This window comes from Mercurialis annua, linkage group LG5 (assembly GCF_937616625.2).
Source record: "Mercurialis annua linkage group LG5, ddMerAnnu1.2, whole genome shotgun sequence".
In the NCBI taxonomy this organism is placed as follows: domain Eukaryota; kingdom Viridiplantae; phylum Streptophyta; class Magnoliopsida; order Malpighiales; family Euphorbiaceae; genus Mercurialis; species Mercurialis annua.
This window is the reverse complement of record NC_065574.1, coordinates 11,825,253-11,852,194: the sequence shown is the minus strand read 5'-3', so window position 1 is coordinate 11,852,194 and position 26,942 is coordinate 11,825,253. Positions and strand designations below refer to the sequence as shown.

At 30.4% G+C, this 26,942-nt stretch overlaps 3 protein-coding genes and 1 long non-coding RNA gene across 4 annotated transcripts; 1 reads left to right on the top strand and 3 right to left on the bottom strand.

Moving 5' to 3' along the window:
• Positions 1-632: 632 nt before the first annotated feature.
• Positions 633-9,240, bottom strand: LOC126679996 (uncharacterized). Its single transcript, XR_007641018.2, has 3 exons — positions 8,622-9,240; positions 6,898-6,997; positions 633-5,766 (listed from the first exon to the last, which is right to left on the bottom strand). It is a non-coding gene; the product is annotated as an uncharacterized LOC126679996 (long non-coding RNA).
• A 2,298-nt stretch (positions 9,241-11,538) lies between these two features.
• On the top strand, positions 11,539-12,955 carry LOC126679802 (heavy metal-associated isoprenylated plant protein 26-like). Its single transcript, XM_050374782.2, has 2 exons — positions 11,539-11,811; positions 12,397-12,955. The coding sequence occupies exons 1-2, from the start codon at positions 11,731-11,733 to the stop codon at positions 12,778-12,780; spliced, it is 465 nt and encodes a 154-aa protein (XP_050230739.1). The 5' UTR covers positions 11,539-11,730; the 3' UTR covers positions 12,781-12,955.
• Positions 12,956-18,812: 5,857 nt separating this feature from the next.
• Positions 18,813-19,885, bottom strand: LOC126680456 (uncharacterized). The gene has a single exon (XM_050375576.2). The coding sequence runs from the start codon at positions 19,881-19,883 to the stop codon at positions 19,266-19,268; it is 618 nt and encodes a 205-aa protein (XP_050231533.1). The 5' UTR covers positions 19,884-19,885; the 3' UTR covers positions 18,813-19,265.
• A 166-nt stretch (positions 19,886-20,051) lies between these two features.
• On the bottom strand, positions 20,052-26,942 carry LOC126681473 (uncharacterized). The gene is made up of 3 exons (XM_056105855.1): positions 26,482-26,942; positions 25,652-25,715; positions 20,052-23,687 (listed from the first exon to the last, which is right to left on the bottom strand). Exon 3 carries the CDS (start codon positions 23,661-23,663, stop codon positions 20,052-20,054), a length of 3,612 nt encoding a protein of 1,203 aa, XP_055961830.1. The 5' UTR covers positions 23,664-23,687; positions 25,652-25,715; positions 26,482-26,942.

Here is a 26,942-nt window from a genome sequence, read left to right as displayed (position 1 = left end):
ATATTTTTGAGCAAATAAGAATATTTATTTTTTATTGAAAAAATGCTGATGTGACTATAGTAATAATGTATATTCTGACGTCCACGTTGGTGTTTTCTAATAAAAAATAATGTTTTAGTTTGCCAATTATAAAATTTGTTGAGTAATTTTGTTAAATTTTAGTGTTCATATTTTTTTTTGCAAATCAAGATAAAATTTTGATAAATTTCTATTTAACCCTATAATAAACAGAGTTAGAATGCCTTTCATCTTAAATATTTTCTACATATGCATACATTGGTAATAAAAAAAAATTAAAAAATATGTAAATGGTTTATTTAAAATATTGATTACTTTTTTGAATTAAACTAAATATTTAATAAGCAGTAAATATTTTAATCAACATATATATGGTAATTTAATTTTGAAAAAAATAATTTTACTTAATTTAATAATTTTAAATCACCTTAATTTATCATATAATAATGTTAATTTCAGTGTTATTAGTGTTTTTTTATTTATTTTTAAAATTTCAAAAACAAAGGTAATTTAATTTGAAAAACCAATAATATGTTGCGCCATGTTATTCGTGTAACAAACCAATAATACGTTAGCAATGTGGAAAAAGTGATAATAAAAAAATTAAATGATAATTAAAAAATTTTCTATCGCAAATATTTATTTGTTTGTTGTAAATATGACATGGCACAACCAATACATGGGATAAAAATTCATGTAACAAACCGTCTTTTTTAAAAACAAATTAGAAAAAGTTACGCCCCTTGCCAACGGTATTATACATGGGGCTTTTGGCATCATATTAATGGGTAAGGACAATGGTCCAGCCTCTTGTAGCTTCAGAAAGGAAACGTCTTCTAGCCCAAAAGTATCCACAAAACACATTCAAACGCCCCCATGAATTTACCATTAAATGATTTTATTTTAAAAATTAAGAAAAATTACAAAAAAATCCTAAACACTTTTTGTGTTTTCAAAAATTGTAAGTGTTTAAATTTTTTTCATTCACTATTTTTCTTTGTTTTAATTATTTAAAAACCATCCAGGTTAAAACTTTTTTACATTTATATCCTAATATAAAAAAAGTTCATTTGTACTCTATTTTGGATTTTTATATTTCACCTATACTCCGAATAAGCATATTATTGACGATGTAATTAATTTAAGGATGAAATCATTCAAAACAACTAAGTATAAGGGTTATATTATATCTTTTTTTTTTGAAAAAAATATAAAAAAGTCCTTTAACTTTAAAAATATTTCAAATAAATCCTAATAATTAAATAATTTTATAAATTATATTAAAAATTAAAAAAATTAAAAAAATTCCTCCAGGCGGCCACCGAGGAGCTGCCGCTGCTCTTTATCTCTCTCATAGTCTATTATTTTTAAAATTTTAATACCTATCACCCACGTTTTCTAAACACTAATCAACTCTCAGAAGGTCTATTTCAGTTTCTTTTCCATATCTCAACTATATCTTTTTTATCTAAATTTAAGTTGTATCAATCTTCTTATGTAATCCGATTTATTACGGATTTTCTAAACCATGGCACTAGAAATTGGAAAGCGAATTATATCATTAAACGAATTGCAAAAGACAGCTAAAATAAAATCTTAATTAATGCATGTGAATGTCAATTCATCTGTGTAAAAAGAAAGCCAATCTCAGGCTACTACAATGAACCAAATTTCTGCTCGAGTGACTACTAATATAATTAGTAAAATCAATTTCACATTTACATCCAGTTTAGGCTTTATGCATATGAAATAAAATTTACTTTTGTCTGTTACATGTTAGAAATCTCAGGATTAAATGCTTGTTTAGGAGTACTTGCTACTTACTCATCATGCCAGTGCAGATCGAGTCATATGCGCGCTTCAAATTTAATGCATGTTTACATTTCCGCATTTACTTTCCAGCCCTTTATTTTTTAGTTATTTACATTTTCAGCCATTTACTTTTCAATATACGGTTATTTAGATTTCTTGTTTTGATGAGATGCATTTCTATCCGAAATATGTCTTTTAGATCAATAAAATTAGTAAGTCAAGTTAAGAGTTCGGTTGTGTCTACGAACCCGGTCTTTTAATTTGATACACGATAATCTCATCCATAGGAACATGAGGTTATCTTGTCGTTATAAAAGATATTTCCTACCTGAGTTAGGTGGAGACTCCATTTTTCAAACTTAATCAGACATAAGTCTGGGTGAGCCCGATCCCTGCGTTGCTCACAATGAGATTTGCATCATAATGCGGAATATGTATCTACTAGAGTTATTCATAACTATAATCTTTATGTATCCTTATTTGATTTTATGGTGCAATAAAAACCTCATGTTCCTTTAAAAAATTTGACTTTAGAATTCTTCCTTTACTGATTATAACACTAGATGCCTTGACAAAGAGAAAAACATCATTAACATATAGCAAATCTTCTATCAATCAAAACAAAAGAAAAATACAACCCATTAATCATAATAGAAGTTAGAATATTGAATATTAGAAGAACCAAATCCCTAAATTTAAAAGAAAAACTAAAAACTTTTAAAACATACAAGAGAAAATTCCAATCTATTGTCAAAAGCTTTTTTATATCAATATTATTGACATATTAACTCCAAAATGAGACTTATTAAGAAGTTATTCCCTTTAGATGGACATGAAATACAATATGCAATATGTCTATTAAAAAAAGACAAACTGATTTTGAAAAAAAAAAGGTCAAATAGTTTACCAAAATGATAAAAAAAACTTGATTTCAGGATTTTTCTGGATAGAGTGGCGGGGCGCCACCCTAACTGGCAGCAATAAAGTTGCATAGAACCACTTAATGCTGGAAATCTAGGCAGACTACAATTTTTGCTCTGGATAAATTTTTCATACAAAATAAATTATATACAATATATTCAATTAAGGTTTAAAAAAAACTATATAACAATTAAAAAAAATTAAAAATATAATTGTTTTTGGTCCAAGAACGGATATAAATATGCAAATTTATGATTTTGAAGGCATGCGTGCAAAAAATGCGAAAAGCAGAAACCTAATCAAATCATCAACTTAATTGGAAGTAACTAACATACATGAATAAGAAATTATTGTTATGTAGTAGGATTTGATTCGGATTATTAAAAATATTATTCTGAATTCTTGGCTCGATTTCAGTTGATATAGATGAAGAATCCAGTGTTGTTCTTCAATAGCTTTTGACTTTATTACACTTTAATTTTGAATATGGTTAAGAATTATCTGAAAATTGAAATTTTGATGTTTTTAATATTTATTAAATTATTTTTTCTTAAAATTGCTCTCCTCTTGAATTATGGCGTAACGTAAAATCTAAAGTGTTGTGCTATAATTTTTTTCTAACACGGTTGATTAGGTCTAGACTTCTTTCTCATACCAATTTAGTCCTTAAAGTGTAAAAAGGGCCTGATAAAGTTGTAATATACGTGCACTATCACATTCAACTTCAGCAATTGAACCAATTAACCCATAAACATCTAAAGTTATGAGATTAGTTTTATTTGTTAGACTTATATCCACATGTTTTGGATTTTACGAGTTATTCGCGATGATTACGATTCAATCCTTTAAATCTTGCCGTTATGCGTCGATTTAGTTTTTAATTTTTTTTCGAGCATACCAACAGCTTGTCATCTGGCTGTGTTTCTTTAAAAATTATTACTGAACCTTTCAAATCAAAATCATGTTTCCACTATCTGCAAAATAAATCTCTATATAAACTCTTCATAAAATAATACTCCCTCCGGTTCATAATATTTGTCGCATTTGATAAAAAATTTCGGTCTATAATATTTGTCATGTAATAATATTAAGAGAACATTAATTGTTATTTTTTCATATTTACCCCCATTAATTTATTGAAAGGATACAATAAACAAATAAAATGGTAGTCATAAATATAAATAAACTTCAATGTTAGGTTAATTTAGTAAAAGTGTTTACAAATTAATACTCCTGTCCCATTCTAATTGAGAAAATTCTCATTGCACATTATTTAAGAAATTTTAGTAACTTTACTTTTATATCCTTATATTACATTAAATGCTTCACCACTTATTAAAAATATGTTTTTAAAATGCATTAGAGGAGGGCAAAAGAAAAAAAGTAATGTGAAAAGTATTATATAAATAGAAGTTTTCAAATAGAATGAAACATCTAAAATAGAAAATTTGTTCAATTAGAATGGAACGGAGGGAGTACATATTAATTGCTTTCTTAATTTTTGTGTAAAAGGTTAATGCGACAAATATGATGAACCCTAAAGTTGTTATAATAGTGATTAATCAAACTTGTTTAGGAAACTCATTATGAAATTGGTTATGAAGCTGATATGCAACTGTCTAGTCAAATTTGTTATTTAATTGTTTATGAAACAAGGCTTAACTCATATTCAGGTCTATGTATTTTTTTACATTTTATTTATTAGATTCTTGGTTTATTTTGCTTTTTTAATTAATTCTTGTACTTTTTATTTTTTTATTTTTTTAGTCCATTTACAATCAAATTTTTCAATAATTTAGTCATTAAGAAATAGATTAGGGACGGAACAATAAAAAATGAAACTTTAAAAAAGACTAAGTAAATAATGAATTTACAAAAAAAAATAGAAGAAAATAAAAGTACAGGAACTGAGTAAATAAAAATTGGAAAATACAGAAATTAATTAAAAAATAAATAAAAAATATAGAGACTTAAGAATGGATTATTACCATGAAACAATTATAAATATTTTATTCTAGTCTTATGAAATAATTATGAAAACAAAAAATTAAAATGATGTACGCTTGATAATTTTATTTTTTTTAGAGAGTACTTTTTTTTTTTGCCAAAGATAACAATATATAAATATATAATAAGAAAGGTCATCTCATGAAGAAGATGAAACCCTTTTGAAATAAAAGAACTAAATGTGGACTTCGCGTCTACTATTTGAGCCATCCAATTACACATTCATTTAACAAATTAAATATCAATATGTGGATAATTTGTTAAACGAATGGTAGCAATAATAAATAATAAAAATAATAAAAGAAATAAAGAAATTACTTACAGTTGGTAGCGGCCAATGTGCTATAAATATTACCTGACAATAGCGGTGTCTGATGAGGTAGCCGAGGAAGGATGTGAGCTAGAGGAGCCATTTGAGAAGCCCCTCTTACATAAGTAAACGTAATAAAGAATACTCGCCATATATGATACAAACACCCATAAAGGAGCAATAAACACCCAATTGGGGATGAAATTTTCATAAAAATTGACTAAAAAATTCACAAAGTATACAAAAAATATATTATTTTAAAATTAAATAAAACTCATAAAACACGAAAAAATCATTCAAACATCAGTTATTTTCTTCTTAATAATAATCAAATTATTAATAGAATATCTTTGTGATGATTAGTTGCAACAAATAATCAAAGAGAGTATGTGTCACGACCCGAAATCTCGAGTCGAGACCGGCGCTAGGGAATGGGAGTGGTTGCTCCGAAACCCGTAGCAAGCCTGAAAAACACTATAAATTTTTCACTTTTAAAAGAAACGTATGAAACATTTATTAAATAACTGATGGGACAAAACATCAGAGTTTAAATGCGCTTTAAAACATTTGAATACAATAAGACTATACTAATCTACTGCGGACACCTAGAACTTAAAACCTTCTTTACAGTCTTTTATCAAAGTAGACTTCCGAGAAATAAACGTTCGGAAGCCTTCTTCAAAATCGGACCAGCTTTCCTGAAAAATAATTCCACAACGTGGGTCAGATATACTGGTGAGTTCATGCCGTTACAAATAAATATTACATAAAGTTAAAAATCGTTTTATATTTAAAATAACTTTATGTATTTTCGAAATCCTTTGAAAACATCTTTAAAACAATTGAAGCCTGAGCTCACACATAACATATTTCAATCAAGACTTCAATATCAAAGAATGTCAACCATATACGTTGACCTTTAAATTAAACCACATTTCTTAAATTCGTCCATCTACATTGATGGCGAAACTTATCAACACATCATACATGCATAATCTTATGGGACCGATAGCACAGCCAACCGATCAACCATATCCACAACATACATAAATCTTAAGGGACCGATAGCACAGCCAACCGATCAACCTTATTCATCTGACATCGATAGCGAAGCCAACCGATGTAACACACACACACAACCTGACATCGATAGCGAAGCCAACCGATGTAACACACACACGATCCTGACATCGATAGCGAAGCCAACCGATGTAACACACACAATCCTGACATCGATAGCGAAGCCAACCGATGTAACACACACACACAATCCTGACATCGATAGCGAAGCCAACCGATGTAACACACACACACAATCCTGACATCGATAGCGAAGCCAACCGATGTAACACACACACACAATCCTGACATCGATAGCGAAGCCAACCGATGTAACACACACACAATCCTGACATCGATAGCACAGCCAACCGATGTAACACACACACATAATCCTGACATCGATAGCACAGCCAACCGATGTAACACACACACATAATCCTGACATCGATAGCACAGCCAACCGATGTAACACACACACATAATCCTGACATCGATAGCACAGCCAACCGATGTAACACACACACATAATCCTGACATCGATAGCACAGCCAACCGATGTAACACACATTCAAGCATAAGCAATTGCATAACAATTTTAAAAACTATGTGTGTACCTTTGTATATCAAAATAATATATACATATAGTATATGCATAAAACATACATTCATACAAGGCATGTAAACATATAACACCGCAACACATATATCACACGGTATATTAAAATAGGAGACTTTACGAATACCGAAATGTAAAAACATGTACTCACAGAAACCGTTTAACTACGGTATTACTCCGTCAATGCTCCTTTAAACAACTCCGTTAATTCCCTTGGTCCTCCGACCCGATAGCTCGACAACTTGTCGAATCTAGTTAGGATCAAAATATTAATTCTCTTAATTAATAAAATCCTACTATGGAATTAACTTTATACCATCTTAATTTAATTTAATTAATTAATTCTAACCTCCAAATAATTTTTTTATTTAATAAGTTCATAATTTATTTTATTCATGTAATTTTTTCTTTACCTATCTCTTTTTACACATAAAACCATTTTTCAGAAATATTCATTTAAATACTTCATTTTTCATAAATATACTTTGTCATATAAAATATATTTCCTTATATCAATAATACTTTCCACTTCAAGGTTAATTATTTAAATTTATTAAAACATCCCCGTATTATCTTAAATTCCACTTTTGGTTAAAATACCAAAATACCCTCAAACTTTTCAAAATTGACCATTTAGGTCCTTTCGTAATTCAATCGATTTTAATATCGACAAAATTATTTAAAATATCCAAAATCATTTTACCTCAGATTATTAACAAATATAATCTGGAAACTTTGGCTAACATACCATGTAGCCTTTCAACTTTGGAAAAATACGATTTAACTCAAAAACTCTAGTTTTCGGCAAACATATCCAATTCTTTCCAAAAATCATCAAGATCATTTAAAATTCTTAAAATCATTCTACATCAGATTATATACATTTATAATCTGGAATTTTGGTTAAAATACTGGTTGGTCCTTCATTTTTACGAAAGTTACACTTTAACCCCTAAACTTTAAATTTTGACAATCAAGTCCAAATCCAACCAAATTCAATAAATCATCAAATCTCAAACTCAGAATCCCAACTATGATTTTATCACTCCGGTCACCAAATTCCGGTCACCGGATTCCGGTCAAACTCCGATAAGCTTTAAAAAACCGTTAAAACGTTCAAAAATTATTTTTACACAATTTTAATCACCCAAAAATCAACCAATACATATTTTAATTTAATATTTTAAAAACAGCAGCCCCTAAATCACAATAAATTATTTTTTCATGGTTTTAATAATTTAAAACCGATTAAACAATTAATAATCAAAACCGATTATTAAACCACCAAAACACTACACAAAAATCATTTAAACTCCACAAATAATTATCAAACATATTTCATAAATTTTTTCATAAATAGTTTCTGCCCAGAATTTAAAATGACAGTTTTACCCTTTTTCCACAAATTTTAGCCGAATAGAGTTATTAAAAATTAAACCCGATTATTAAACCGCTAAAAATTCACCATCAACCATTTAATTAACATCAACCACAAATATAACTCATCCATAAATAAAATTATTTCCAGAAATTAAAAATCCCTTTATTTACCATTTTTAAGCTATTTTTAAGCTTTAAAACAATTAAAAATCGAATTTCAAACCTTTAAATTAACACCCGAATTAATTAACATTTTTAATCCACAAAAATTACACTTTAAAGCATATATAAATCTCAACATATAGATCAGCCCAGAAATTTAAATAAATAATTTAATTTTCACGGAAAAATTATTTAAAAACCGAAACCCATATAAACAATTACTAAAACTAGTTAATCAACCATCAAACATCACATATAAACCATCCTATGCATGTTTCTAACACTTAACCAACATCAGCAACTAAAAGTAAGGTTTTGAGCTTGAAATTATACCTCAAACGAACATGCAAACACACATACACGATCTACGCAATATTCCCGACAATTTTCGTGAAGAAAGTTTTGAGAGAAAATAAAAGTATAAGGTTTTGTGTTGGGAGCTATGGAGTATTCGGCACCCACAAAATGAAGAAGATGATGGATTAACTTGGGCACCAAGTTTAAGTAGAGAAAATATCTAGATATTAAATCATGTTTCAATTATTTACAAGTTTGCCATTGTGGCAATTTCGTAAATAAAAGTAACTTTTGCAATATTCGAAATTAAACTTTCTCATTAATTTCCGAATAGTATTTCATGAATATTAACCTCCAAATTATCATCTCGGGATGTCTATTTTATTTTATAATGAATTTTCTTTATTAATTCTGCAGTCCAATTGCAGTCCGGCTAAAATATACTTTTTCGTCCAAAAATTCTCAAATTTATTCCTTGGACTCCAAATATATTAATAAGCTTCCTCGATTATTTAAATTCTCAATTTGAACTTAAATAATACGTTTCCTTAGTCCTGGTTACCTAAATCCTGACGAACCCAGCGGTTCGATTTGAGCTGGATTGTTCTTTAAATTTCTGCACTGTTTCTCATTCAAATTTTATAAAATAAAATTTATAAAATTGAAGAGGACGTCGATAGCTTCGATTTGACATATAAATCATCGAATTCCGATGTCGGAATAGGAAGATATGAATTTTGGAAATTCGTCATTCCAAAATTGTCATATTATTATACTTATCCAAAAAAATTTCAAAATAATTCCTTATGATTCCAATATTTTTATGGGCTTCCCTACGTATTTAAATTCTCCATTTTGAATTTAAATATCCCTTCTTATAATCCCGATCGTCCAAATTACGACATATATCTTAATTTAATAATTCAAAATTCCGGGTTATTACAGTATGTGTAACTAAAAAGTTTAAAAGTTTCGAATTCAATTGAAAACCGTACAAATGCACTCTTTGAATGTAAATCAATCTTTTAATTAATTGTTTTTTTTTTGGAGTTTTCAAACAAAATCTAGAGACTTAATCATTTAAAACTGATAAATCCATCTCTAATATCAATCAACAACAAATTACAAAGACAAAGAAGAAATTAATGATGAGAAGTAGCCTAATTATTGAATTGCTTGAATTTTAAATTATAAAATTTCAAAATATATAAAGTGATTTTATAATAAAAAAGTTCAATAGTTAAAGTATGACAAAACTCAATAATGTAATTTTATGGTTAATTGGAAAAGAAAATCTAATACAATATTAATGCATTATTAAAAGAGGAAGGTACATTTATAGTGAATCAGTAACAATTTTTCTTACATAATTAGTAAATAGTTGAATTCCTGATATTTATTTTTTTTAGAAGAAAATGAGTCAATTAAAATGCTAGTTGTTTTTTTTTAAATGGTAATTGGTAAATGAAACTCAATATCATGAAAAGCAAATAAGAAATAAAGAAATTGAAGGAAATCACCAAGAAAAATGAAAGAAAAACAGTTATTCATTTGGCTAAAACGCAAAAGAGCGGTTATTAAATATTTTCAGTTTTAGGATTGCCATAGGTTCATCATTCTCATACTTATCAAAACCCACAAAAATGTTATAGTCTCCTAATTAGTATATTACCCATGCATTAGATTAACAAATAAATTAGTAAAAAATTAAAAAACCTATATAGTAAGAGGCAAAAGGCAGCAATATCCATCCACCGCCATTGAAAGAAAAAGACGTTGGTGATAGGCCACTCTATTATCCATCCACCGCCAGTGAAATTGCTTTGCCATGGTTACAGGTTAATGTGTTTGCTAGTTCAGTATGGAACTGTGTCATATATGGGACATTGAAGGATTAGAAACACATAATAAATGTACGTGTTTAATATTGTCATTGACAAAATTTTAATTAATAATTTGAATCTTCTTGACTAGCCAAGACATGTACCATGAGAGGGAATTAAGAATAGGAAGAGAAGGTGTTGGTTTAAGTTAGTTTAGAGAGTACTTTCATTACAAAGAATATAAAAAAGGGTTTAATTACTTAAAAACCGCTCACCTTAAACTTTTTTTTCGTTTATACCATAATCTAGAAAAAAATTCATTTATACCCTGACGTATGCGTTAATGTTTCACCTCTATCCTAAGACATTAAATTAACCTCTTTTCATTTAGAAAAAAGTTTTAAATAATCCTTACTTTTGAACATTTTTAAAGATGAAATATTTTTTTGTATTTTTTTTAATAGAAAAAAGTATAAAATAATCCTTATATTTAGTTGTTTTCACTAAATCATCTGTTTTTTTAAAAATTTGGGATAGAGGTGAATCATAAACACATACGTCAGAGTATAAATGAATTTTTTTTTAGATCAGGGTATAAACGAAAAAAAAATTTAAAATGGGTGGTTTTTAAGTAATTAACCTATTAAAAAAGGGGTAAGAGGTGTAATTTTCTCTTTTTCAAATAGGAATATGGAAAGGATCCCGAGTCAAATCTCAACCATAAATGGTACAATGGCCGAATCTGATGGGACCACTCCTTCCAACCAAGACGTCGGCCCCAATAAAAAGCATTAGTGTCACCAATCCATTGCCCCATCCAAATTTAACACCATTAAACATTTTTTTCAACTTTCTTAAGCGCGTGAACTTTACCTCACATCTCGCGCCCAAAATTAACACAGGGACCCACATAAGTAACGAGGGTCGGTGCATAGATACCCTCGTCCGTTACTAGATTCTGTAAACCAATCACAAAAAGGCAGGACACGTGGCGGAAACCCAGATAATTAAGTCTTAGTTCAATAAAGAAATCGAACGACTGAGATTCAAAGAAGGAAGACGTAACGTCCATAATGAAAACTCCTTATATAATAGAGACGAGTCCTCATTTTGATAACTCATTACCATCACACTCACTCACTCAATAGTAAAAGTTGTTGGCTTACTAAAAAAAAAGTATTGTGAGATATAATTGCTGTTGGCCATTAATTCTTTGTTTTTTATATCTTTTTTGCTGTATCATCTTCTTTTAATTCCATTATTGTTGGATTATATCTTTTTAATTTGCACAAAAGAAAAAGTGATCTGATAAAATATCAAGAATGGGTGCTCTTGATCATTTCTCTCATCTTTTTGACTGTTCTCGCAGCAGTTCTAAGCTCAAGAAACGCAAGCAGTTGCAGGTACTTAGTTAATTCTTTCTTTTTAATTTGTTTTTTATTTTTATAGTATGTAGTTTCATGTTGCTTTTGAAAATCCCAAGCTAAATTCAGATCTTCTTTTTCTATGTTTAGTCATTTCTAGGTTCTTTTTTTGATATTTATGAATTTTGTTATAGAGTTTTGAGCAGAATGAAAATTGATGTTTTAAAGAAAATTATTTTTTTCAACTGAATTTTGCATCTCCAACACTAAGTTTTTCTACTTAATTACATGTTTGAAATGAAATTGAAGCATACTTGGAAGAAATTGTTCAAGAATTACTATAAAGTTAACTGCAAAAGTTCAATAGATTGTGATATAAATTATGGATTATTTTTAATAAATATTGCTTATTCATAATATTAGTTTTTTAAGAATATATGAATCAAAAATTTAGAAAAATGGCATAGTTATGATAATATTTATTAAAATTATTTCTATTAATTATGTGTGTAATTAAATGTAAAAACACAATCATTCAATGTATTTAACATAAAATAAGAACAAAATACTTGATGAATGTGACTGGAGGTGATTCGCTTGACTAATTAAGATTCATATGATCAGACGGTGGAGATCAAAGTTCGAATCGACTGCGAAGGATGCGAACGCAAAGTAAAGAGAGCAGTGGAGGGAATGAAAGGTGTAAAACAAGTAGACGTAGATCGGAAAGCAAATAAGCTGACAGTCGTTGGATATGTGGACCCCTCCAAGGTGGTATCCCGCGTGGCATATCGGACGGGTAAAAGAGCAGAGATATGGCCATACGTGCCATATGACGTGGTGGCCCATCCTTATGCTCCTGGAGTGTACGACAAGAAAGCACCAGCTGGGTACGTGCGAAGAGCAGAGGACCCACAAGTTTATCAGCTGGCACGTGCGAGTTCTACTGAAGTTAGATATACTACTGCTTTTAGCGACGAGAATCCTCAAGCTTGTTCTATTATGTGATTAATTAAGGAGTAGTTGGTAATCTTGTTGCTATTGTGGTTAATTAAGTGTTTTTAATTGGGTTTTAGGGCTTATAGGTTTGGCCTTTTATTTTTTTGTTTTTGTTTTATTGTATGATTTGAGTGTTTTGTTTGTGCAAATATTTTGTTTGATGTATGAATTTTGTTATGTGTCAGTATCTCTTTCTTTATTCTCATATTCAAAATTACCTTATTCTAAACTACATGACGCTATATCTCATAAACTTTTTGTTTTAAGCAAAAGTTGAAGAAGGAAATCGTTTTACTTGTAATTAGAAATATTTATCTAAATCAAGTTCGACCATTAAATTGATTTTATTCTAAAAAATTAAATTAAGAATATGATTTTGTAAACTCCAACCCATTTAATACTTACAAAAAAAGATATAAGTAAAATAAATAAATAAGAAGAATCAAGCTGGTGGTCTTGCTAAAAGACTCGCCATAAGTTGCAATGATGAACGAAGTTCTCTTTGTATGAGGTTTTTGATTTTAAACACTTTCAGTTAGGCCTTGAAAATGTTTGATCTATTGAAACTTTATATGTTTAATCCTTATCTTCGATGATATTCTAAAAAGGAACTATTAAAATCAAACATTAAAACAAACACCTAAATTATTATTTTAAGAAAATCTTCAACTTTTGTTAAACTCTTGGATCTTATTAAAATAAAAAAAATTGATATGTAAAGTCCCATGACTTCAAAAACTCTTGACCGGATCAAGGATTCTCGACTTAAGTGGCAATATGCCCCCTAAACTTGTAAGCAATGGACAATTAACACATAAATTAACTTTGTGGGCAAATCAGTACACGAACTTGGTTATTATGGGCAATTTGCCCCATTTTGGCAATTTGCCCCTTTAATTTGTAAGTTAATATTGTATCTTAAATTGGCAATTTGCCCCCTAAACTTGTAAGTTAATTTGCCAAAATGGGTTAATTGCCCATAATCAACAAGTTCGTGTATTGATTTGCCAACAAAGTTAATTTATGTGTTAATTGCTCATTGCTTACAAGTTGAAGAGGAAAATTGCTACTTAAGTCAGGATTCTCAGCATGCAAAGTAAAAAAAATTGATGAAAACAAGGAATTTCGACAAGTGTCTTCGATAAGCATCTAAAATCGAACCAAATAAAAAAAAACTATCTTTAAATTTTTTATTGAAAATAAATTAATTAAAAAATTATATATATATACATATCCGTATCTATATATACATATCTATATATATGTATGTATGTATATTTATATGTATGAATATTTAGTTTTTTTTAGAAAGGAAAGATGTTTTGTTTTTGAAAAGAGTGTGCGCTGATGGCTTTTTATCAACTAACCATTAAATTGATAACAAGCAAGCAAAAATTACAATATATATTTAATTTTTATGTTCAAGTGTAATACTAATGAACAAGCAAAACTAAAATATTTGGGCTTTTTTAAAAAATATCTTATTTTTACAAAATTTATAACAATATTCCTTTTTAATAGTTTATTAGTAGATTATAGGTAACTTACTCGTAGATTAGAGGTAAAAGAGGTGTTTTTATAAACAATTTAAAAAATGAGGTACATATGGTAATTTTTCTAAATATTTTTCACATTTTTTTATGTTAATCAGAGAATAGAAATATATTTATAAGAAAATTGTAAAAAACTATTACATGAGTATATATAGTCTTCTCTTAATAAATAATACTCCCTCCGTCCCGTTTAAGAAGTCCCATATTCTATTTTGGGATGTCCCATTTAAAAAGTCCCATTACTATTTTTAGAGTATTTTTCCATTGAATACCCCATTTTACCCTTATTTTAGTTATCTTAAAAGAGTTCTATGAAAAATTCCACTATCATTAATAGGGGCAAAACATGAAAAAACATGAAAAGACAAGAATAATTAATGTTTTCTTAATCTGTGTGTAAAGTCAAATGGGACTTCTAAAGTGGGACGGAGGGAGTATAAAATAATTTAAAGAACTTAAAAGATCTATCGAGACACAATTACAATAAAAAAGGAAAAATCTATTACTCCCTCCGTCCCAATAGATTTGTCCACTTTACCTTTATCACACAGTTTAAGAAAAACAATTATTACTTGTGGATTTTGTGAACTTTTCTTTACTTTTCTTGTCATACCCCTATTTAATATATGGTCCACTTGCAAGTTACTTTCAATTTAATCATTACTGGATTTTAAATAGGGTTAATAAAGGAAAATTTAGTGAAAAAATTAGTTACTTTTTGAAAGTGGACAAGAGTTTTGGGACAAAAATATATCTTAAAGTGGACAACTCTATTGGGACGGAGGGAGTATTATAATTTCAAATTATTATAGTTTATGTAGTGGATCTTTATACTTTGATTAATCAATAATTATTGAAATCATAGTTAACTCTCTGACCAACACTACAACTATATAAATAAATGCATGAAATGTAACACTCATTCGTTCACAATTGATAAGCTAATGTTCTTTCTAGGCTTTTTTTTAGAACCATCAGGATATATTATTAAACAAATATCAATATAGATATAAGAAATTTAAGATAGTTTGAAAATCATTCTTAATGACTTGATAGGGATTAGACGCATTGTGTTAAGACATATGCCACCTGATTTGCAGATTGTCTTATAAATTGCTTCGGTAATTCCAGGCAGTCATCAAGAAGCATTCTACCTTCAATTACGTTTAGATTCCGAATTTCAAAATTTAATTCATAATATCTGGTGTAATAACCAAATAATCCAAGTCCCTAATTAAAATTGAGGTGCATCCGTAATGCTAAGAATTTTTGTATTATTACGGGACAGAAAAACTTCCAAACTGCTACACCAAGTTTGCATCAGGGTTCCATTATTTTCACAGACCACGGCTCCAAGGCCAATCTTGTTTACTCAGGCAAAATTGCAGCGTCACCAGTTGGATATTTTCTTCTCGATCCTCTGTTGTGGCCTTTTGGGGTTCCACTTCTCCATTACCTGTCCTTTTCCTAAAACACCGCAAAGTTCGGCTGAATGATGTTGAGAGTGACACACTTAACATCAACCTTTTTTTCAATAAGGAATAATAATATCCATCAGTAATTGCCTTTTGGGTCACATTTTAAAAGACAAAATAATTATTAGTATTGTGCCTTCAAAAATTGTGGTATTTACAGCACTCCTTTCCAGTTCTCTCCTCATCTGGTGGTATGACGTGGCCTTCTCCCAATATGATTTTCCATCTTTTAGCATGGCGTCGAAAATCTCGTCAGACTTGGTTAAATCAAACGCATATTCCTTCTAGACTACAACCGCCTTATTATTCTTGGCGTATCCAGGTTTCCTCAGTGCCGAACATTCAACATGCTTTTGGCCAAGAAATTCTTCCATGTTGATCTCTTCATCCAAGCTATCTTCGTCACTTTGTAAGATCATGATCACCTCTAGTTGATCATGGCAATAGGTGCCCTTTGAGGAACCTCACCTTTGATCTTTCTCCTGAACAAGCCGCTCATAACTCGTAACCCTCTTAGTCAACTTAAGCATGTCATGGAACGATGTCCCTCGAAGTGTTCCCACATGATGAAGCTCATCCCTTTAAAGACTATATGGACAAAATCTAACTCTAATGTCTAGGTCATGCGTCACGTTCTTAGGTTCCTAAATCGCCAATTGTACTTTTCCACTGTTTCACTGGGTAGTTGAGAAATGTGAGCGAGGTCTGCCAGGGTAACATATGTTGATGTCCTATAGTACTCCTCACGGAACCTCATCTCTAGTTCTTTCCACGTGCCTATAAAGTTGGATGAGAAGTGAGAATACCAAGTAACCACCATTTTTGTGAGAGAAATAGCGAACAATCTTAATTTCCAAAAGTCATATGCGCCTGCTTTGCCATATGGGGACGAAAACAAGCAACATGCTCAACGGTGACTGGCCGTGTCCTCTCCTGATAACAGACTAAACTTTGTACCCTCCGGAAAACAGATATAACTTATCCACCCAATTAGGGTATAGTTTCATGTATGATGGCCGCAGTGTCAGCCTCAAGTCCACTCCCAGTTTTTCCAACTCGTCCAACAATTGTCCCCGATTATATGGTTCGCTTCCCCCATCATCATAGGACAAATTATCCCCACATGTCATTATTTCAAGTATGGGGGTTTGAAAATTAATAATCGACTCAACTGCATTATGCTGTATCCTAGGCCTTTGGGGAAATGCTATAGTCTTCCTTCAGGTTTTCCCCTCGGGACGTGTCAATAACTTAACGCTCCCATACCGCATGTTGAGTCTACTCGCATGTTGGCTCTGACTGGCCGAATAACCCTGTTATCTAGGCCTATTTGCTTATGGCTATTTGACCCTTTGGTAGCTTTGATCGACCACTGCTTGTTCAGACATAATCTTCCCCATCTTGGCCACCATGCTCACCAAACTGCCAAGGTCCACCTTGATTCCTCTTTGGATGGCCGTACGGCCCTCCGTCATCGTTCTCATAACAAATGACATTTCCTGTATCACTCCATCAAACATTTGCCAATTTTCAATGCTATCTCATTCCTCATCGATTAAAAAATTGGCATATGAGAGGGATTGTCGTACATGAGGCAGGTCGCGCCTATAGTCAGCATGAATCATCCTCATACCCGGGGGTTAGGTCTTTGGCCGAAGCGTCAAGAGGCGTCGGCCTCGGGGAAGGCACAAGAGGTCTTTTGGATGTTTATGATGTTGTCTTATCTTTGTCCACGATCTCTTCGATGTCCGAATCAAAGTCGCCTGAGAATTCACTCTTCCTGTCCAATAGAGCTCGGCTGAATGACCGAGTATGCCTGTGATCGTCTTTCAGAGTCACGATTTTTACGTTAACCATAAAATGTTTTTCTAGTGGAGCTGGCAAAAGATGTTCGTGAGGAAATATTTTCCGGTTCAAATTTTTAAATTTATAAAGGGATCTTTATGATCTGATGCTTTAATCGGGTCACACACGAAGAACATTCACATGGTATGATTAGTGTAACCTCTACAATTAAAACTATAAAGATCAATTTGGAAATCCGGAGCTTCAAGCGAAAAAGATATCAAAACTACTCTTAAATTAAATTTCAAAATTTGAATTTATTGTTTGTTTGATTTTGCTAATATATAATACAATAATATTGACTCAGTTATTTATAGCCCTTATTTAGAGTCCTAACTAGACTACGAATACAAATCCTAGCAATAGCCGAACTCTTTTAAAAGAGACAAGAAGAACAAACTAATTCTATTCTATTTTAGCTTTTATTGAGACTTCACTCTCAGGTTAGCTTCTAAAACACTCCATATTGAGCTGTGCCATTCATTTCATCCTGAGACGTTCGAACCAGACTCCCCACAACACTTTGATTTGGACCCTCAAACTATGCTTGTTTTAGACCGGTGCCAATATATAAAAAGATATGTACGAATTATATACAAATATAAAAAACTTATGTACAAATTATATACAATTAAAAAAATTACATACACATTTTATTCGAATTATATACATATACTAGTACGAATCCCTCGCTTCGCTTCGGAATTAATATTTTTAAATCGAAAGAAACTAACAAATAACAATTCAAATAAAATAAATATATAATATATTGTATTATGTTTAGTTAAAATATTCATATCAATACTAAACTTTATAGATTAGCTAAAATATCATCTCTTAGTCTAATTTTATACTTTGATATCTCTTGAGGTCAATGGAGTTCTTTGATATTGACGCTGGAGAAGGGCTTCTTCCAATAAGCAACTGAGATATCGAGTATTCATGAACAACCTTGAATGACATATGTGATATGTCTTGGATTCAATAACTCATATATATGTAGTTAAAAAATTCTTATGTGACTGCATATTTGTGACATAAGTGGATGAAACTGACAGCCCAGTCATTCATTTGTCAACCGACAAAAGATAATGAATGGCATCATTGTGGTTTCATCCTCGATAAGAATCGTTATTTTGTACCTATAGGAGCGAACAAATGAAGGCAAAAAAATCATAAGAATTTGACCACAAGACATGACACCAATTTCTTGCAATAAATATTATGCTAAATTTACCAACAATGAATAGTATCTTGTCTGCATGAATGTAGAGCTGCAACAGCTTTATAGTGTTTCTAAAATCGCTCTGAAATATTGCAGCTACCTGTTCCTGGGATTGTATATACCTGTAAGATAAATGTGGGTAAGTAATATAAATATATTTTAAAAATATAAAACTATTGTTACCATAAGAATATAAAGTAACTTGTGCATACCTTTTCATCTATAGGAAGAAACCTAAAGCTACGTGTAGAGGACGATGTATGTAGATTAACAAAATCCCATATTCTTACGATGTGTGCAATGATAACGTTTTTCGCATCTCTTGTTACGTCAAAAATTTGTACAGATCATAAGTTGCATCATCTTTTTAATAATAAATATATAAATGTCAAAATATCAAGCAACTGATACTTGTTCTAGTATTTCAGTGTAGACAACATTTTTTGTGAAGTTTGTAAACTCATTTGATTCATCGTTTTCATGCTTTTGAATTAGAATTCCTATACCATTTTCATGTGTTACACGTGATAATGCAACATATAATTGACCGTGCGTGAAAACGGGTTTATCTAAGTATATACCAATTCTATTTAAAGTTTGACCTTGACTTTTATTTATTGTCATTGAATAACATATTCTGATTGGAAATTGTCGTCGCTTTAAAATAAAAGGCCATTTTTTTTCAGCCACCGACAAAACTATGCGTGGTATAAAAACTCGCTCACCCGCAAAAGAACCAGTTATAATTTGAGCTTCAATTACTCTAACACCTAATTGGATAATTATTAGTCTAGTTCCATTGCATAAACCAACAACAGGATTCAAGTTTCGCAACAACATTATCGGTGTTTTTATTTTCAAATGTAAATCATGTTGTGGAAAACCATTAAAATTTAAACTATTCAAGAATTCAACAGGGTAAAGCATCTGCAATTCTTCAATGTTCGGGGCACTATTACATATACTATCATAACTATAGTAAATCTTTTCTTCTTCAGGTAGTAATTCTAACATTGAAGAATTAATTTTATCAACAACTTCATTTCGAGGACAAACAATTGCTCTTTCACGTAAGTAATCTGGTTTTGAATAACTCTTTTGGAAGTCCACATATACATAATCTATGATACTTTGAATTGGATTATTTTCATAATTAATGATAAATTTAGGGGGTATCTCTACCTAATTACTTTCCTCATCAAATATTTTAATTTGTTTATTTCCTAATTTTCCATCTCCGATGGATAATAACCATTCAGAAAATGATAAATGCGTATGATTAAAATTTTGGGACACATGTTCACTTATCCTCATATTTACATTTAGTTTGCAAACTTTAAAATAGTTCCAAACATATGACCTCGTTATAGAAGCATCTAATATATCCTCTTTCATACCTTGTGGAACAACTGGCAAAATTTGTCTAAAATCACCACCCAATAGCATCGTTTTTCCTCCAAAAGGCAAATCTCTTTTGTCATCAGAAGATGAAGATAAAATATCACGCATTGACCTGTCTACAGTTTCAAAACAATGTCGGTGATTCATGGGTGCTTCATCCCATATAATTAGAATAGCCTCTTTTATCAATTCTGCTAACTGTGTTCCTTTTTTTATTTCACAAGTTGAACGCTCACTTAAATTTATAGGTATTTTAAATCGAGAATGAGCAGTACGACCACCTGGCAATAACAATGCTGATATACCTGAAGACGCAACAACCAATACTATTTTACCTTCCGATCGGAATCTATAAATTATAGTTTCATATAAATAGGTTTTACCTGTACCACCATGTCCATAAATAAAAAATTGATTGCCAAGGCCAAGATAGACTGAACTAACAACAGCATCATAAATATTTTTTTGTTCATGATTGAGCGTTGTAAGCATCTTGTCATGCTTTGTTTTCATTTCTAACAAATCAAAAGACAATTCCTCAACTAATAGTCTATTGGTCGAATCATGCATCACCGATTCGTTGGGCATAGGCAAATTATAGTCCGATAATGAATATCCATTGCGATTTATTAATCTTTCTAAGTCAATTAAAACCAAATTTTTCAACCGATCGTCTGTGATAAATAAATTAGGAAGACCAAAATCTCTCCTCAAATTATATTCTATGTCATCAGAAAAATGTTTCCAAAACATATTGAATAACTTATTAGGATCGCCAACTTCGCAAAACACAAGCAGAATAATAAAAAGACGCCTCAATTGTTTAGAAGTTGCCCATAATAATGTTTCTTCTAAAACTTGAACCCATTCTTTATCATTACCTAATAGGCCATAAGCCATACATGTTGATTGAAATGTCGGGTACTGCACGCCATCAAATGTTCTAACATCTTCAAAACTTTGTGGACCTTTCACAATATTAAGCAACATTCGAAAATAGTAAAGCTCGCCGGAATTAGGATGAACATATGATATTCGTCCAATACTTTTTCCTTGCTTTCGTTTATGCCATTCTTTATCTTGTGGATCCCAAGTCCATTGAGTAGGAAATTCCGAGTATGTTAAAAAGCGTGCTTCTTCAAAAGCTATATTTGTTTTCATCCACTCCGTTAACATGGTTTTCCTTATATTATCATTGTTGTACAATTGATTTATGTTGACATTTTCAGTAAAACAAACAGAATTCATGTTTGGCAAATGCACAACTAAACGCTCAACTGCTGGTTCTCGATGATGAATTGGAAACTCAAAAATTGTCCAAGCAGCTTCGCAAGGCGAAATATAACGACAATCAATATAACTTTTTATCTCATCATGCTCAACACTTGCTTCGGTTGTAGTTGGATCATTTGTATTGCTCGACTCAATAACAGCACGTATTCTATCAGAGCCCTTACTGATATATTTAAACAAATATTTAATCAGAGAAGAATAGCAACAAAATTCAACATTCAAATGTGCTTCAAAATCCATTATCATTTTTTTATTGTACGGCACAATAAAGCGATTATCTATTTTAATGCCGTTTTTTTCTATGTAATTTCCATCATCCCTGCGTCTATATGTAGCAAATCCTTTGTCATCCATAAAGGTGTCAATATTAAATTTTTTTGGATAATATTTAGAACAGCGACCATTTCTCATGCAAGGAGATTTTAAATTAAGGTCACCACATGGCCCATGTATCATGAATTTAGAAACTAATGCATAGCACGTTGGATCTTTTTCTTTATTTGGAAATTCTGCACATATAATATTGTCAATCTCATTTGTGGTTAATGGTTTTTGTAATCGGTCCAACCATACCAAGCAGTGCACATGAGGCAATCCTCTTTTCTGAAATTCAATTGTATACAAAAATGCAGAAATTGGTCCAAAATATGTTCCTTTTTTAATACTGTCAGTTAATTTATTTACCTTAATTTTAAAAACTCTTGATACAATATCAGGACGATCTTCCGCTTTTTGACCGCAAATGACATTCAACATTTGCTTTATTTCTACCCATTGAGGATTACATGTAAATGTTATAAATAAATCTGGATGCCCATAAAATCTACATATTGTCATTGCATCGTGATAATGTTCCATCATATATCTCGGACTGCCAGTGTAAGATGCAGGTAACAATATACGTTTGCCTATGTTGTTACTATCCATATCTCCGCGGTAAAAAGCATCGCGTATTCCAGTATATATTTCTGATCGGAGTGATTTTTGATTTCTTTTTATAAAGTCTAATCTTTCTTGCTCTATACATGTAAATGCATCAACAATAAATTGCTGAAACAACCGACCGCCTCTAAGAAGAGCAGATTCATCTCTAATACGTTGCTGAATTAAATAAGCATAGTATTCACGCATTGTAATAAATTGTCGCTTAATTCTTTTATTTTGGCCAACATTTGCATAAAGTATGTCTATCATGTAGCCATTTTCACCGTATGGAAATAAAATTGGAAATTGCATGGCCATGAAGCTTGGGTGCAAAGGACTTATCCTTTTTAATGTTCCAGTTCTATATTCAACAACTATGTCTCTATTTTTATCATAGTAACCAAAATCACCGACCAAAAGTCCAGCAATTTCATTTGCAGAAGGCGCATTGTACTGGTTGCCATCAATTTCTCGCCTACCAATTAATTTTAACTGTATCGGCAACATATTATCCTCTGTAAATCTATCTCGTGCCATTCTAAAAGATTTAGCAACTTCATTGTGTGAATCGAACATTTGAATAAGATTTTCAACAATATTTTGATCAATTGGCTTTGAACAATTATTTTTATTCATGCAAGAAATTCTATTGTTCATTTCATTTTCAGTGTCAAAAACGTATAATTGAGCAAATTTTGGCTTTTCTCCTTCATTTGGTAACAAAGAACCCATTACATGATGATTTTGACCGCTTATACGAAACACATAAGGCCCAGGATTTTTATTAATGTCATAATCAATTCTACCTCCTGCAGAAGTGAATGCAAACATAGCATTATAAATACGTATACCTTCCCTAAACTTTCGTGTTTCAACAAAATCATTGTCATTAAGTAAGAAATCCAAGAATTGGGGTGGTTTTTTTTGAAGTGGCAAAGATACCAAGCCATTTTTACAGCATGCGGTAAATTCAGGTTGAGGTCTATTAATTGATTTTTTAATAGCTTCGCTACGCCAAAAGATAGCTCCACAATAAGGACATTCACAATCAGGCACACCGTAACTGTTTACGCTTGAAGAGCTCGGGTTATCAGTCTGAGCAACTCCTGACGACATACTGGATAAGATAGCTTCATTTCTTCGCTTACGGCGCCTCAAGCTAACATGGCTATCCATAGCAAATTTTGTTTCCTGAGAAAACTAAATACAAATGCAAATATATTTTAATTCGTATATTATATAGATATTTCCCCAAATATTTAAATAGAATAAAAATTGAACAATGCTATAATCATTATATAAAACACAAAATAAGTATAATAGGCAAGTGTATGAGTTTTATATCCTAAAACTGCATTACGTTGCAATTTTTTTTTTAAATGAAGCTATAGTACTTCTTATTTTAAAAAATATTTTGCAAGTGCCTTGAAGATTTCCAAAAGACAATCTGAGTACTTAGGTAACAAAGAAGCAATATTTTTACTTTACTTAACAGTTAGTTAAATACTAAATTAAACAAATATTTGTTTACAATCTAGCAATGATTGAATATCATTTGTCAACTTTCTTTAAACTAATTTAAAAATGTCTATAAAAAATAATAATATAATGCAAAATATATCACTTCTGTAATTCATTAATAACTTAATTTTTTTTATTTAAAAAACTTGAATAAATAGTTATGTAAAATAAATTATTAACTCTGTTATTTTAAGATAACATAATTAGTGCATGACTATCTTTTCAATGATAATCAATAGATGTAAATATAACATTTTCAAGTGTGTATCATATTGAAATTAAAATGAATAGTGAAGAAAAATAGATAATGTGTCTGAATAATTTAAAAATAATTAATGTCAAATTGTAGTAGCCATCAATTAAATAAATAATTTAAATATCGTTTGATATTTAAAAAATCATAACGATGTACATTTACTGACGTAATTTGTAAATCACTTAGTGCTAGTATATATAAGCCAAAAAATATATATTTAGTTTAATAATACAACCTATTTGGTTCTGAATTATATAATTGCAATTATTTTTAAAAAAATCTAAACGGTTCAAAAGCATTCAGCTAATGTCTATTTTCAACATAAATTATGAAAAAAATATGTAATAATTTAATAATTACAGTCATACCATTATACCAATAATTATAAAAAAACCATCTATCAAAGAACAACATGTAGTATTCTTTTTTCCAAATTATCGAAGTTCGATGCATTTAGTAGGAACATTATGAAAGTAATTACTTAATTCTAAACCATTAAACAAAACAACTCAAACAATTCTTGCTAAATATCTTAAAATTCATTGCAAGTCACTGATCAACTTGCATGTTTAATCCAGATTGTTCATGGATAGCCAAACATGCTAGGTTTCCACTTGTCTTACAAACCTAAGATCAAAAGATTTGTTATCCTCTTAATCAGCCACTTTCCTTCAAATCAAAATCTTTCAGTTCTTGCTAATTATAATCTTTAAGCCTCGAAATCTGACATTAAAACCAGGTTTGCTACAGATTTTGTACAGACCTAAAAAATGATGTATTTTGATTGGGAATAATGATGAAAAGCAAAACAACTTCAGCTGTAGTAAAGCTAATCAAGTTATACAAAAAGCAATATACGTAAAGGTTGATGCATACGCTGCTTGTAAATGAGACACTTCTTAGGTCTCTAGACTCTTTTTTATATATGCTTCTACAGTTTATTATCCTTCTTCTTATTATTACTATAAACTTGTGTTTGCTTGATTTTATTTTTTGATCATTTACCATGAAAAAAACACTATTATTCAACTTTCGAGCATATAATTATAATCAATCTAGTGCTCATCATTTATGTATACTGAACATTAAATCTTAATGTGCAATCCTCAAAACGTTTGTGATCCTTATGGTGATATTTTATCTATGTCTTGACTTTTATGGTCCTTATGACGATATTGTATCTCTATCTTTTAAGTTTTTTTATTTGCTGGTTGTGTCATATAGTCATGATTTGATTAGCTCATCATTAGAACAAACAATAATCAAACAAAAAATACTCAAAAAAACTAATGCATAGCAGAAAGAACGATAACTTTAAAGAAAAATACACAAACTTAAAGGATATTAAGCAAGTGAAAACAAAAAAAAAGAATTTAAATATAAATACCTTGTACAACGATGTTAAGATAACCCAAAATGCATAAAATATAATCCAACCAACTACTTTGTCCCTGCAAAATAATTAAGAAGAAGAATAACATCCCATTAAGGATCTAACAAAGAAATAGGCAAGACTTAACAGTAAAACCACAAAACGGAAAATGAAAATATTAGGCAGAACAAATACCCTTGCCTAGAAAAACAGCCATAACGGTAAATAAATGGAACCTAATATATATATGTATGTTTAGAAGACTTGGTGGTTAAGGAAACCTTGTTGAAGATAAGACCAGAAAATATAATCACGTAGATAAATTCTTTGCAAATTTAGTGGCAGCCAGCTGTATTCAATTAATGCCGGACAGCTTGCATATAATTTAATAAAAATATTGATTAAACAATTTTGCGGACATATTTAAAATAAGAAAATGTTTGTACATATCTTCTACAGAATCGTTTTATATCTTAATTATTATTATTTTAACATCCAAAGGAAGTTTAATTAATCATAAATTAAATTTTTAATCAGAAGTAACCGAATCCACTGGAATGGCAAAAATATTTCTTCCAAAACAAAGAATACGGATCTCTCAAAATAGAAACAGTATGTACTTCCTTGAAGAATTTTGGAGCATCATTTGTATTAACTAAAAAATGCAGGGCCACCTATGGCAGAACACTAAACTGAAATTCTGCATTCACACACTATAAATTTACAATTGGACAACAGCCACTCCATTTACATCATTTATAAAATCAATCATGCCATTTAATTTTTTATCTCACAAAAAGATATTTATGTATGTTTCTCGTTTTTTTTTCAGATGCACATCATACCTGTTGCCTTGTAGCTCCTCTCTGTAAGTTGTTAATGGAAACTGCTCCTGAACTCTTCTTATCCAAAACAATTGGCTTCCCCTGAGCAATTTTGACTGGATAGATAACTGATTTAGTGATTACATAGGAGCAAAGTTAGGGTTTCTGACAGAAAATAAATCTGATTTTCGTATTTTGGATCAGCAAATGAAAGTCCTCAATTTTTTGAGAATCAGAATTGAGCAAAAGGGTCTGTTTTGTTTTGAAATTCGGATAAATAGATTTTGAGAGTAGATGCAGGTGAGATTGATGGATGGTGAATTAAGAGTAGAAGAAGATGAATAGTTGGGCGTAGAAATAATTTGGGAATGGGGTTGATTTTGATTGTCTATTGAGAGAAGAGCTACATACGCGTTTTGTCCTTTTCCGGGCAGGGGCATGACCTGAAAATAAAGGGGAAATTATAGGGACATAAGTGGAAT